Below are 12,800 nucleotides of genomic sequence, written 5' to 3'. Positions count from 1 at the left end.
AATTAAATGAACTATTTTCTTTTTTCAATATTTTAAATACATATTTCAATACTTTATATTTGATTAAAATGGAAGACTATGAATAAAAAGACAATATTCCTCAAAGCCATTGATTCTACTGTCCCAATTCTGACGTCAAACGCGTGTGTGCAGCGACGGGTCTGAAAGGGGCCCGATACCGCGCATGCGTGGCCTTCGTCCTCGACTTCTTTTGAGGACAGCGCATGCGTTCACCAAGATGGCGGTTAGGTTATCACTGTTCAGTGAGCAAGGCTCTTTCATAGCTGCGCCATATTAAAAAACTCTGAAATATCTCTTTAATTTTATACTTAGTGAAAGAATTGCAATTTGCGCTAGAAACTGTCCGTCTATTTTGTTAATTTTATTAAAGTGAATTTGATAGACTGCGCGCGTGAATTTGACGATTTTGGGAAGTGAATTATGGGTAACGGCGACGACGCGAGTGCCTTTGACGTTTGCGAACCATATTGAAAGGCATTTGGAGAAGTTTCGTTGTCAAAGAAAGGTATGGTGCTTAATCAAACGAAAAGATATATTTCTAATGAAAATTTAAAAGAAACTTTTCATCTTGTAACAAGTAGTTTTTAATATTGCCACTCGTCTTTATCAGTCATCGCCTTGGTGATTTTAACGCTAGTCACACAAATGGCATTTCATATTTTTAAAGTTAATTAAAAATTAAATGTATGCTTGAAACCTTTACCTATGATCTTTGAACTTTTAATTACAAATAACCCCTGCCATAATTTCAACATATTAAAGTTATAATAATGTAAACTTAAAAAAAAGATTTTTAAAAATATTTGTCAACTAGACGAAGTTGTAAACATATGGAACTACATAATTGATTGATATCAGTGAATGTTTTACATATATCGTTCCCAAAAATTATTTGAAATAATCCTTTTTTTTCTATTTTATTAAGATAAAATAATATTTTCAGTATAACGAAGTTCACGAAAGTCGCACATTTCCTTTTTAAAGTTGCAATAATTTCCGATAAATTTGTAGATGTTTAAAACTAACACAAATTCGAAAAGTTATAGTCGAACAGCGAAATGACATACGAATTTCTAGGAAAATATATTATATTTCAAGCGTTCAACCGAATAGTATTATTTTTTGCTCGGAGGTTTTAGAGCATTCAGCCATTAACAAAAGTGAAAGTTATACCTTTGATACGCGGATATCAAAGTGTTATTTTCATAATATGTAATAGTAGTACTAATAATAATAATAATACTACTAATTAAATGACTTTAACAATTAAAATATTATTTAAATAAACGTAACAGAGCAACATTAAAATTTATTATTTAATATTTAAATTGAATTATAATATAAACAAAGAATAATTTAACATATAAAAAGATATATCTACTAAAGAAGTTTATTTAATAAGCTGAAAGATTTTTGTTTAATTAAATAATTGGAGATTATTTTCTTAATAACGTACAAAGCACGAAGATGTAATATTAAAATATTTGCAATATATCTGTGTAATATTTATGTGGGTGGACGTTTTATATGGTGGACGTTGTTCGAGGAGGGAGATTTCAACGCGTTAATAAGCGATGTCGCCAGAGAAATATACAAGGTGTCTTGGTAATTATAGTCCTTTAAAAAATTAATTCTTCAGAAAATTTTGCTTAAAAAACATGAAGTTACAATATCAGAAAAATCAATAGTTTGTGAGATATTTCAAATTTTTATACGAAATATTTTACTAATTATTAATTTTTTATTTACGTATGAGAAAAGGACATTTTCTATATATTTTAACAATTCGAATTATTTTGCTTTATGTCTTTATAAAATTTGAATAGATTATGTTAGCCTATGACTTTTGAGCAGAAGTGTATATGCGACCGAGTAGTACTCGACTCGTGAGACATGTACGAACTTAAGGGAACACGCATTTTTATTCGATTCACGCATGCCTTTACAGCACGGGCATTCGTTGCTCGAAGCAGCGCGGAAAAACCGACACTGGCAACCGATACATTCTAAAAATGCTGAAAACCTCTCTCGAACTCGACGCGCAACGTTCTAAGATGGTGCGGTTGCTTCGTTTGTCGGTATATACGGCTACTTAACCGTATATATTCGCATGCAACGCAATGGGAATTTATAAATACTTTTACCAAATATATTTGTCATGTTCCATATATTCTGTGCCCCACTATTAGCGCGCGTAGGAATGTTCTGCGCGAAAATAGCTTACCTAGTATTGTACAGTACTGTGTAAACGTTTATAACTGAAATTTTTATTCAATACTTATTTTGTAGTTATTTATCAAATTTTATGATATTTAAGAATTACAAATTATAGTAACTTTCTTTAAATTGACCTTGTTTATTATCTTACAGTGTTTAATATCTATTAGATTTTTATCAAATTATGTTTCTATAGTGATTGTAAAAGGAGACAAATTTGATGAGTGTATCAAAAGCAAACGTCATGGAAAAAAAGGGTTTCGATTCCGCATAGAATTTCCCTGAAACTCTTTGGCTTTCACTTCTCTCCGAAGAATGCGAAGGCTGAGTGTTGCCAGACCCGTATCAACTGCCCCCTTCACCAGTTGCAGTATGTTTAGAAAATTTTTAAGACCCCCCCCCCCCCCCCTCCCCCCGCCGTCTTCGGCCACCTTTTCCCGTTTCTCGCGTACTGTTCCTAGAAGGTGAAAGACTTCGACTCTGTCTGCTAATTATAATCGCGGTTAAGTTCTGTTTCGACGAACTTTTGATGAATAAAAAGTTACCAGAAGATGAAATATTCAGCGTTAATTTTTTCAGTAATTTTTCCTTTTATAAAAAAAAATATTTATTTACATTTGTCAAAGTTAAATTTCATTTACGATTGCGTTTAATTTCAAATCGGACCTAGGATTACGTGGTCATCGGTCACCGTTATATGTATTGCAAAAACTTAGCACGGTGAAAGTACATACCTGCTATTACCTTAAAAATTGAATTATTACTTGATAGTAATAGTTACGTAATGACGATAACTTTTGACTGCAAATGAAAATTCATATTCAGTTGCTTTCAACGAAAACAGATTTACATAAAAATAAATATGTTTAAAATAAAGATCTTGCTCCTCATCCCACCGAAAAATCTATCCTTTTCAGCAATAAATGTTTGGGTCAAAATGTTATATACGATAATATAATAAACACTTGATATTTCTGTAATAATATATCTAGAAAATTTGGCTCCCATTCTTTAAATAAAAATTCTATTTATACCAAAAATTAAATAATCAACGTTTTAATTGACTGGTATAGAAATACTTTTCATCAAAATTGTTTAATAAAAATTTACTTATGTTTATTTAATTTAGATTCAGTAGTGTTTTTCGGTGAACCATGGTATCGAGACGGAAGATCCTGTCTCGATCGAGGGACAATCTGGTTGAATCTCAATACGAGGATCAAGATGAAGAGGATGTATGGTACAACCTCGATAAACTTTACAAGGTATGTGTAAAATAATTTTAACGCATTACGATCGAAGGTCGTTAAATTTAATAACAGTGATACTACAATCTACTGTAGAGACCCGAGTAAGCGGGCCCCCTTAAATTGTCCCCTTTCCTTCCCTCACCAGAAATGATTTCTACTCGTCAGTAAAAAAAAAAAATCTTATCTCAATCATGTAATGAATAACATTCGTGTGATATAAAAATATTTACAAGGATGTAGAATGATTTTTTGTGTTTATTATAGGATCATATACAAGAGGTACTGGACAAATGGAACCAAATAGACGACGAAATTTGGGCCAAGGTAATCGTCTTCGAAAGGAATCGAAGGGTAGCAAAAGCATACGCAAGGGCACCTGTTCTCACGATTAATGGATCCAACGATGGTTTCGATGGCTTTAGGTAAAACTATATGGGAAAATTCTCATCGATATGAAAATAATTAATTTTAAATTATTACCCCCCTAATGGTCTACGCTATTCAACGATTAATAATTCTTTAAATTAAATTACATTTGATTAGTTAAAGTTTAAATATTGAATCAGAGCTATTTATAAAATTCAAAAATAGAATTTTAAATTACATAATGGAAATTCGTTTGAAATCTTATTTTGAAGATATCACTTTCTAACAAAGGTTCAACGTTTCAGTTTATCGACAAGTTATTTAAAGAAAATAATTTAAATAACAATCAGAGGATAGAGAATTAATTATTATTTTATTTATGATATATAGGATAGGATTATGTGGTTTTGAAAATCCAATGAGAGATACAAAAACGGAGGAGGCCAAAAAGCACATAAATCAAGGTGTAAAGATCAAAATGGATGAGCAAGGGAATATCTTAATAAAGAGGTTGTGTAAAAATAACGTTTACATTAAATCGACCAGTCAGGAAGACAACGCAATTGGAGCAGAAATTGCACGAAATTCTCAAGGAGCATTAGAACACGAGAAACCGGGGAAAGTAAGTGTTTCGTGACTTACTTCAATTTAAGTTTTATTCTTCTTTTTCTAACTAATTCTCTTTCATCATTGTTTATTTAACTATTATTGTTATTGCAATCTTCTCATTGTTTTCATTCTTTGTTCCAGGTATTTGATATGAATAAATTTCAAACAAATCTTTCAAGAGAAACAAGAAGAGCATACCCTGACAGAAGAAGATTGGAAATGCAGTGTTTGAGTGCGATTGTATTTGTCAGAACTGAACCAGATCTTCTACAGTGTCCTGTTTGGGTTCTCATTGTAAATGTTGTTGGTTTGGACATGTTGAAGTCTAAGTTACCACCAGGTACTTAAAAATAATTCTAAGTACATCTATAATCTTTGTCAATACACATACTGTGATACTATGTATCATGTACACTTTTTAATTTCGCTAAAAGAATGAAAAACAATGAAAATACTCAACAGTCCTAATTTAATAGTCAGAGACTATATTTAATATTTTCCAACAACACATTTATCTATAAGACATAAACTAGTATTCATAATTCATGATTTCTATGATTTATAAACTTTATGAACTAGTTTTAGCGTTACAAAGGCCGGTGGATATTAAAAACCGTCCCAGGATACCGATTCCTGACGAAGATCCCTACAGCGTAGCTGGGGTCTCATCCTCCATTGGAGTATCTGAACCATTTCCTCACGATCGAGAAGCTAGAGAACAGATTTATGCTCAGTCGAGCAGCTGTAGACCAAGAAGAGCCGAAAGACCACCAAAACTGCCACCAAGAGAGAATCTCTATAGTCATGATATACCTAAAGTAATTATACCTTCTCTAATAAATTATATGAAATTAATGAAAGTATAATAATATGAATATTATTTAATTTTAGCCTGATTACGATGATATAGAGGACGATTATGCCAGGAAACCCGTAATAACGAATGAAGATAAAAGAAGTAGGAACGATGACAAGAAGAAATACGGTAATTAACGAAAGAAAAAATATTTTTCTTTTAATTCTTGTGTAATAAGTATCTTATTTTATAGACGATCCGTATTATTGCGGATTACGAGCTCGTGTTCCTAACTTTGTAAAAATGGCGAAAAATAGTAAAGTCTCGACAAGAGGATACGCTAGACCTCCTCAAGCACCTGGATATGCTGCTAGCGGATACGCGAGCAGCCAATCCTCTCAAATTTATGGCCATTTACCTGGGAATCGTCCTCCAATTATGTATCATGCGCGCAGTTTCGAAAGTGGACTTGGTACTGGAACGTTTTTGTAAAGATTTAAGCCAATTTTAGAATTTTAGTATTTAAAAATTTTTTAATGATGAGAGGATCACCTTGGTCCCTACCTAGTTATGTCCATGGTAAGAATGAATTTTTATTTCTTACAGATTCAGATAGCAGAAACGAATCACCATATAATCATATATATGGAAGATTTCCCGTACCAACCAGAGGTGTAATTCCTCCTCCTACACCTAGAGCAATGTATATTGGAGAATGGGATTAAAAATAAAGAAAACTAACAAAAGAGGAAATTAACGTATAAACAAAGTGAACGTGTGAAAAAAGAAAGGCGATATCATCAAATAAGCATATAAGGAAAGAAAAGCAGACATAGTAGAAGTGTGTACACCAGATGAAGATATGTGTAAATTATAAGCACAATAAAATAAAGACTATGTGCGAAAAGCTAATAATTAAGAATAGAAATACTAAAACGCGAGAGAAGAAATAGAAAAAGGGAGAATTGTTCTTCCATTTGTACCTATAAACTGTATATTGTTAATGTACTACTTGAAATACTCAAATTTTTATTGCAATAAAATTGTAGAACAATGCGTATTTTTATTTATGAACCTATAAGGGATCTTTTTAATTAAAAAAGAATATACAAAATAAATATAAAACTTGTATAAAATGTAGCCATAATCTGTAAAAAAATACTATAAGATTTGTACTTACATAATATTAAGAAAAAGTGCTTAAAATATTTATGAAAAATTTCGAGTTGCTCTTTTTTTTAATCACAGGCCATGCGAAAAATTTATTTCTTTGATTGATTTTACAACTCTCCTTTTATTTTCTATTCATCTGATAAACCAGCTAATACGCCATTCATTTTTTCCGTGGGAATTTTTGATTTTAATAAATTTGTTACATGATCAATAACAGCTTTCTCATTTGTTTTCAAGATTTTTATAATTTCATCGGTTGTGGAAATCTTTGATATTTCTATCCAATATCCTTCAAGATATTTTAATAATTCTTCCATTATTTCTTCCGAGTCCTCTTCTTCTTTTATTGCTGAAAAAATTCAAAGAATTATACAACACCGAGCATAGTTGGCATCTCAAGGGAAAATGTCGATGTAGGAAAAGTGGCCTATATAGAAATCTGAAAAATGGTAATATCCCAGGTTCTCACCCTTTCCCATAGGCAACCCGAGGAGAATGGCATAGATGGAAGAAGGATCCTCATACATGTAGGGGTCTAGCCCTATCACGTGCGTGTAAACGTTTATGTGGGAAAATTTGAATTGATATTTATGCCATTCATATTTCTTACCTGTATTGATACTGAATATAATTTTTAAGACCATATTATCTATGTCAATCGTAGAATCTGCCTTTAAAAATCCTTTCCATCGAAAATCAAGGATCATTTCTGCACATCTATGAACACAAGAAGCTTTAGTTTCGTCCAAAGGAAAAAGATTCCATGGATCAATGAAATTTGTTAAAATCCCTCGCAGAATCTCTACTATCCTCGCGAGATTGTCTTCTTGTAAAATTACTTGATGAATTTGATACCCTCTCCTGAGATTGAAGAACAATTCTAACCAGTCTTCAAGGTATTTTAAAGTTGAAGCTGAATAGTGGCCTTCATCTTGAGGAAGAACTTCTTCAAAAGATTCTAACATTCCTGTACATATTTATTTTTTATTCGAATAATATTATCACAGATTTCTTAACACTAGAACCATCTAACCCGTCAAAATGACGAATCTTAGATTTTTGATTTTAAATTACAGAAATTATCAGGGCGCTTTTATTGAAATTTATGTTGATTTTTGTCGTGATAAAGAATAATTCTATATGTTAGTTTACGTTTTATAACTTAAACTATATGTTAGTTTATTCATTTTTCTACTGTATTTTTAATGTGTAAGTAGTGCTTATGGAACGTCAGTAGTTCTATTTTTAACTAAAAGTCCTTTAAAAAGAAATAAAAATTGAATACCTGGCAAAAAGCTAGATGAGTCAAACAATTCATCTAATAATGTTTTTCCGGATGGAAGATCAATTTCCGCCGAGGAACGCAGAAAGCTAGTTGTTGCAATTAAAAGTTCCTCTGCAATAATATAATTAATTGTCACTAACAAATTAAGTTCAGGAAGATATTAAAAACGAATAGTTACCATTTGTGGAACTTTTCAAAATGAAAGGAACTACTTCTCTTAAATAAGTTGAATTTTTTAAATTAACTCTCCACTTTGATTCAGGATTATTTTGAATGTTCCAAAGTGCAGAACGCAACAATCGAAGGATTTGTACTAATGTGGCACTGTCTTCAGAGGAAAGATGACGAAGAATTGTTTCAAGAAGCTCTTCGTGTGCTCCTAATAATTCAAGGATTATTGGTTCACATGCCATATTCCCAAGTATTCCCAAAATTATTTCCTACAAAAGAATAAAAATTAATTTAAAAACGAGGAATTCTCATATCTTAGATATGGAACTTAAAAAACATATTCTGAAATTTTTATTGAATAAATAAAATATAGATTAAGACAATGAAACAGTTATACTGTTAGCCTTGGCTCTTCTGAAGAATTTAAAGTAAACTCAGCTACTTTGAAAAAGTCATTATCCACAAGAAACTGAACAATGTCCCTCTCTGTGCTCATATCCCATAAAGTGCACAAGTCATTTTCCAATTTTGTATTCCAGCTGTCTTCGTGAACCTTAAAAATATTTCATTTATGTTAATTTATAAGTTTCGCTACTTTTGAGACCTTGATAAGTTACCTTTGATATTGCTAACAAAATATTGATTATCCATTTGCCACTGTAAAGAGTATCTCCTACAGAATCCCCTTTTAATTTTTCAATTTCACTTTCCCCAACTTGCTCAGTTTCCAATACCACGTTTGGTTCCACTTTGTCATTTTCGGTTTCTTGAACCTCGCTCGAGCTTTCCATTATCACTACTCTTCTTAAAACTTATATCAAATTAATATTGACTCTATAAATTAATTACGATATTAATGAAAATGCACCTAGAGGCGTAATAATTTTACGCAAATTATTATAAAATATTTGTTTCGGGATGCTTCACAGCTGATTCAGGTAAACGAAAGAAACCTAACCTCTTTGATTGATCGGCTGTATAGGTTTTTAAATAGTTGTATACATTATCTTTTAATTATTTGTTTGTAAAATATTTATGAAAGCTTGAATAATTTTTATTTGTACATTATTTTTATAAGAGTCTTTATTATACATTGTAAGTGTATCACAAATGTATAATAAATGACAGTAACCTGTTACTGTAAACAGGATGTATATACTTCCCATATAAACATATAATGAAAATTGAAAAAAGTTTTATTTTAAAACGAGACCGAAGAACTATCAAAATAAACGTTTGACAAACTTGTATTTTAAAAAGACCGCCATAAATGATTTTTAAAACTCGACCTTAGCGCCATCTATACAGAATCGGTGGAAACCGTTTCAGGTGATTCTGGTCGGTATGCAAAGAGCGCCACCGGTTCAACGGGGTCCCTGGCACCCCGAGTGCCATTATGTCGGTATGCAGAGAGCGTCACCGATGCATCGGGGTCCCTGACACCCCGGATGCTATTATGTCGACATGACATGATTTGATTTCCCGCGAGGGTGGCGTACTTTAGGGACTTTCTATCCGTCTTATCTTTAGCCTGTTTTGCCTTCCTATACTTTTGTGTCTCGCTCTTATTCGCAATACAGTTTTCGTGGAATCTCCTTTACATCCCCCTTTTAGTCGCCTCTTACGACAGGCAGGGGATACCGTGGCCGTATTCTACTTCCCCCGAGCCACAGGGGGTAGCAGAGAGCGTTACCGATGTATCGGGGTCTCTGACACCCCAACGAGACCTTTCTAACGACGTATAAAAGCGTATCTCGAACCCTAGTAGTTCTCAACATGAAAAGTGACAAAGACGGACGTCTTTGCGCTTTATATATATGTATACGAAAGATTTAGTTTTATTGTATTATCTTTATTGTAGAAAAACATTCATAATAGTTTCTTAAAATAAAATATCTTCATTATATTCTTACGTATTTTTAATTTTGCCTATATTACTTAACATTTTTAATTATTTTGCATATACTCTTTCGGAAATAAAAGGTACTAAAGTTTTATTCAAACAAACTTCTTATTTAATTTAATAATTTCGATTTCATTTTTGTTGTGCCATTTCTTCGCGTATTAATTGTGCTAAAACTGAGAGCGCCTGAAAATAAAAGAACCTTTCTTATAAATAAAAATACAAAATCTTTAAATAAGTTCAACTTAAGTAAAAAAACGTTGTATTGAATTAAATATTAAATAAAAAATTAATGGAAAATTACATAGAAGCTAAAAGAAAAAAAAAAATCACCTTATCAATTTGATCCGGAGTTGAGTAACTGTAACAAAGTCTGATATGTTGATCCGGATCCGAGAAATCATAATTGAATGCGTGACCAGGGAGAACAAATATCCCTTTGGAAATACATTTCTCGGTTACCAATTCTAATACATTTTCAATTTCATTCACCTTTATCCAAACAAACATTCCACCATTCGGAACGTTCCACTCCGCCAATCCTATGCAATTAGAAAATTAATCACAACTTGTTTTACATAATATTATTCCGCATGTAAAAGGAAATACCTGTAAGATGTTTCTCGATCAAACTCAACATAACATCGCGTCTTTCACGATAGAATTTTTGAACATCTTCGAAATGTTGTTGTAACTTTTGCAAACCCCATGAGTTTAATAATTGATATAACAACATCTGTAAATAATTAATGAAACGATAAATAAAATAGAAAAGAATATAGAAAATTATTTATATAAAATGGAGTTATTTAATTACTTGCGATAGGGACGAGGCATGAAGGCTCGTCGTTTCCATGTGTACAGTTAATTTTTGAATGAATTCTTTATGCGCTGTGACAACACCTAACCGCATACCAGCGCTTAGAATTTTGCTAAAGGAATCTAAACGTATTACACGTCCAACGGTATCCAATTCCAGGAACGTTGTGGGTCGTTTGTCAAGGAAATGAAGGAAACAGTAAGGATCATCCTCGATAATTAAAAAGTCGTATTTCTGAGCTAATTCGTAGACCTTCCTTCTACGAGATTCTGAGAGAATTGTTCCGGTTGGATTTGCGCCTGTTGGATTTACATATAGAATCTACGAAAATAATGACTATGTATTACAGTTGTAATTATTAAAAAAATAAGAAATACAATCTTCATGCAATACTATGATTCACTTTTGGTAATTTTTTCCCACTACGGGATCTTTCCTCGCAAATTTTCGTTATCTGCTCGGGAATTATTCCATCCTTATCCTGTGGTATTCCCAGAAATTCAATCATAAATGGTGCAAGCTGAAAGAAAAAAAAAGAATATTAGATAATTTTAGAAGTTTAATAGTATTTTCAGGTAAACTCAATGATTGTTCAAAGTCCATGTTTCATTTTTAATTTCGCGGGCACACTCGAAATTTAACCAGCGCCATGTAGCGGAAAGCATCGGCGACTGTTCTCCTGGGGCAGCACGAAATTCAATGGGGTAGGAGATTTAATTCGTAATATCATGTTTATTTAATTACATAATTAGTTGAAATAAATAAATAAATAAATAAATAAATACTACAAAGATTGAGTCAAAAGGAATTTAAATACGAAGAGTTACTGCATTCAGAATTCCATTGTAAGTTGGCACTTGAACCATCACAGGATCTTCCTCCTCTACAGTCATTTCGAAAACTTTAGTACATCCATCCATTGATCCAGGTGTGAAAAGTATGTCCCAGTCATTGTATTCTGGTTTGTGCCAATATTCTTGAAATTTTCGCATTTGTTTCAATAGTGGTAAGTATCTTAATAAAATAAATAAAAAAACAAAGATTTAGTGAATCTTGATAACTTTAATGAAAATTTGTTTCTTTTTTGAATGTTACCCTTGAGAAGGACCATATTGCAGGGACCAAGATAATTCATCGCCTATTAATTTGATTTTTGTACCATTTTTATACGTCACAGCAATTTCCTCGAAAGGAAACATCTCTGCATTTGGCATTCCATTAGCTAAAGATATTCCACCCTCAGTTTCGACAAATATCTTGGCTAGATTGCATAAAAAATTATTATTAATTTAATTTATATTTCTTGGAAATTGGAATTAAATGTAATATTAATGAAAAGAATTACCTAAAAAATTTCAAACCTATTATTATTATTATTATTATTATTGAATATTAAAGATAAGAAAACATTGATGATGGGACTAATGAAAAAAAGATTCTTACCCCATTTCCTCAAAATACTATGTTTCCTTCTATTTGCAAAGTTCGTTAAAAATCTCGCGACGTCCATAATAAATTTTTATCTAATCACAAAATCAGCTAATCTTTTTAATATTAAAATTCACTTTCGATCACACTGTTCAATCACCGTTAACTGGTTAAATAAATTAAATCGAGTCGTTCGAGAGCGCACTACATTCTCTTTATTAAATATCTAATCGAAACGTGAATGGAATATTCGGAATTTTTTCTATTTGTACTTTCACGTGTCATTGACTCCGATATGCCTGTCATCAAGGTTTTCGAGAGACTGATTCGATTCGGCCTTTAATTTGAACAAAACTTACCGCGCTATCAGTAGTACGGGTTATCGCGGCTGATAAGAATTGCCTACAATTTCGCGCATTATGATAAACGTTCAATTAATCAGATGTTTAGACTATTGAATGTATGCTTAATCAATGATAAAAAGAAATTAAAAATATAGCACGCTATTTAACATTATTTACAAAGCACGCGATATCGCGTGACCTTTAACGGCTGACATTGAATTATGCAGTAGCGAAAATGTCAATTAGAAATGGAGGCTACTGTTTTTCAACAATTATATGTTCAACACGTATATTTTATTTCATATTTGAAAAAATAGAGACAGTGTTTAAAAAAAAAGAAAAAAAAAAAAAAAATGGAAAATTTTTGAAAGAGGAAGGCATGATGAAATAGAATGATAGTAGGAAATAGTGAAAGTT

General features: G+C 31.8%; 3 protein-coding genes across 6 annotated transcripts; 1 reads left to right on the top strand and 2 right to left on the bottom strand.

Moving 5' to 3' along the window:
* The first annotated feature begins 224 nt into the window (after nucleotides 1-224).
* On the top strand, nucleotides 225-6,315 carry exp (expansion). Of its 2 annotated transcripts, none has more exons than XM_034337086.2 (9): nucleotides 225-526; nucleotides 3,368-3,503; nucleotides 3,753-3,910; nucleotides 4,245-4,476; nucleotides 4,605-4,803; nucleotides 5,043-5,281; nucleotides 5,355-5,448; nucleotides 5,513-5,731; nucleotides 5,866-6,315. In XM_034337086.2, exons 2-9 carry the CDS (start codon nucleotides 3,393-3,395, stop codon nucleotides 5,982-5,984), a joined length of 1,371 nt encoding a protein of 456 aa, XP_034192977.1. In that variant the 5' UTR covers nucleotides 225-526; nucleotides 3,368-3,392; the 3' UTR covers nucleotides 5,985-6,315. The 2 variants fall into 2 exon arrangements, with proteins under 2 accessions (XP_034192977.1, XP_034192978.1); XM_034337087.2 differs by having other exon boundaries at nucleotides 5,513-5,747.
* LOC117610108 (uncharacterized) lies at nucleotides 5,866-9,018 on the bottom strand. Of its 3 annotated transcripts, XM_034337089.2 has the most exons (7): nucleotides 8,847-9,018; nucleotides 8,506-8,722; nucleotides 8,286-8,441; nucleotides 7,896-8,157; nucleotides 7,718-7,828; nucleotides 7,043-7,399; nucleotides 5,866-6,781 (listed from the first exon to the last, which is right to left on the bottom strand). In XM_034337089.2, the coding sequence occupies exons 2-7, from the start codon at nucleotides 8,677-8,679 to the stop codon at nucleotides 6,561-6,563; spliced, it is 1,281 nt and encodes a 426-aa protein (XP_034192980.1). In that variant the 5' UTR covers nucleotides 8,680-8,722; nucleotides 8,847-9,018; the 3' UTR covers nucleotides 5,866-6,560. The 3 variants fall into 3 exon arrangements, with proteins under 3 accessions (XP_034192980.1, XP_034192979.1, XP_034192982.1); XM_034337088.2 differs by lacking the exon at nucleotides 8,847-9,018 and having other exon boundaries at nucleotides 8,506-8,840; XM_034337091.2 differs by lacking the exon at nucleotides 8,847-9,018 and having other exon boundaries at nucleotides 8,331-8,441; nucleotides 8,506-8,840.
* A 765-nt stretch (nucleotides 9,019-9,783) lies between these two features.
* LOC117610109 (kynurenine/alpha-aminoadipate aminotransferase, mitochondrial) lies at nucleotides 9,784-12,383 on the bottom strand. The gene is made up of 8 exons (XM_034337092.2): nucleotides 12,055-12,383; nucleotides 11,707-11,872; nucleotides 11,439-11,625; nucleotides 11,015-11,131; nucleotides 10,609-10,932; nucleotides 10,401-10,527; nucleotides 10,125-10,333; nucleotides 9,784-9,977 (listed from the first exon to the last, which is right to left on the bottom strand). The coding sequence occupies exons 1-8, from the start codon at nucleotides 12,119-12,121 to the stop codon at nucleotides 9,924-9,926; spliced, it is 1,251 nt and encodes a 416-aa protein (XP_034192983.2). The 5' UTR covers nucleotides 12,122-12,383; the 3' UTR covers nucleotides 9,784-9,923.
* Between the last annotated feature and the right edge of the window lie 417 nt (nucleotides 12,384-12,800).

Source organism: Osmia lignaria, chromosome 12, assembly GCF_051020975.1.
Source record: "Osmia lignaria lignaria isolate PbOS001 chromosome 12, iyOsmLign1, whole genome shotgun sequence".
In the NCBI taxonomy this organism is placed as follows: Eukaryota; Metazoa; Arthropoda; class Insecta; order Hymenoptera; family Megachilidae; genus Osmia; species Osmia lignaria.
This window is presented reverse-complemented; position numbering and strand designations above follow the sequence as displayed.

Bases quoted from the DNA above. Each gene is read 5' to 3' on its own strand.
- exp (XM_034337086.2), top strand. From the start codon at position 3,393: ATGGTATCGAGACGGAAGATCCTGTCTCGATCGAGGGACAATCTGGTT. The intron at 4,804-5,042 runs GTACTTAAAAAT...TTTATGAACTAG, and splicing joins GAAGTCTAAGTTACCACCAG to TTTTAGCGTTACAAAGGCCG. The intron at 5,449-5,512 runs GTAATTAACGAA...CTTATTTTATAG, and splicing joins CGATGACAAGAAGAAATACG to ACGATCCGTATTATTGCGGA.
- LOC117610108 (XM_034337089.2), bottom strand. From the start codon at position 8,679: ATGGAAAGCTCGAGCGAGGTTCAAGAAACCGAAAATGACAAAGTGGAA. The intron at 8,158-8,285 runs GTATAACTGTTT...ATTCTTTTGTAG, and splicing joins CAGAAGAGCCAAGGCTAACA to GAAATAATTTTGGGAATACT. The intron at 6,782-7,042 runs GTAAGAAATATG...GAATTTTTTCAG, and splicing joins TATATTCAGTATCAATACAG to CAATAAAAGAAGAAGAGGAC.
- LOC117610109 (XM_034337092.2), bottom strand. From the start codon at position 12,121: ATGGACGTCGCGAGATTTTTAACGAACTTTGCAAATAGAAGGAAACAT. The intron at 10,933-11,014 runs GTGAATCATAGT...TTATTTTCGTAG, and splicing joins GTGGGAAAAAATTACCAAAA to ATTCTATATGTAAATCCAAC. The intron at 10,334-10,400 runs GTATTTCCTTTT...CTAATTGCATAG, and splicing joins GATCGAGAAACATCTTACAG to GATTGGCGGAGTGGAACGTT.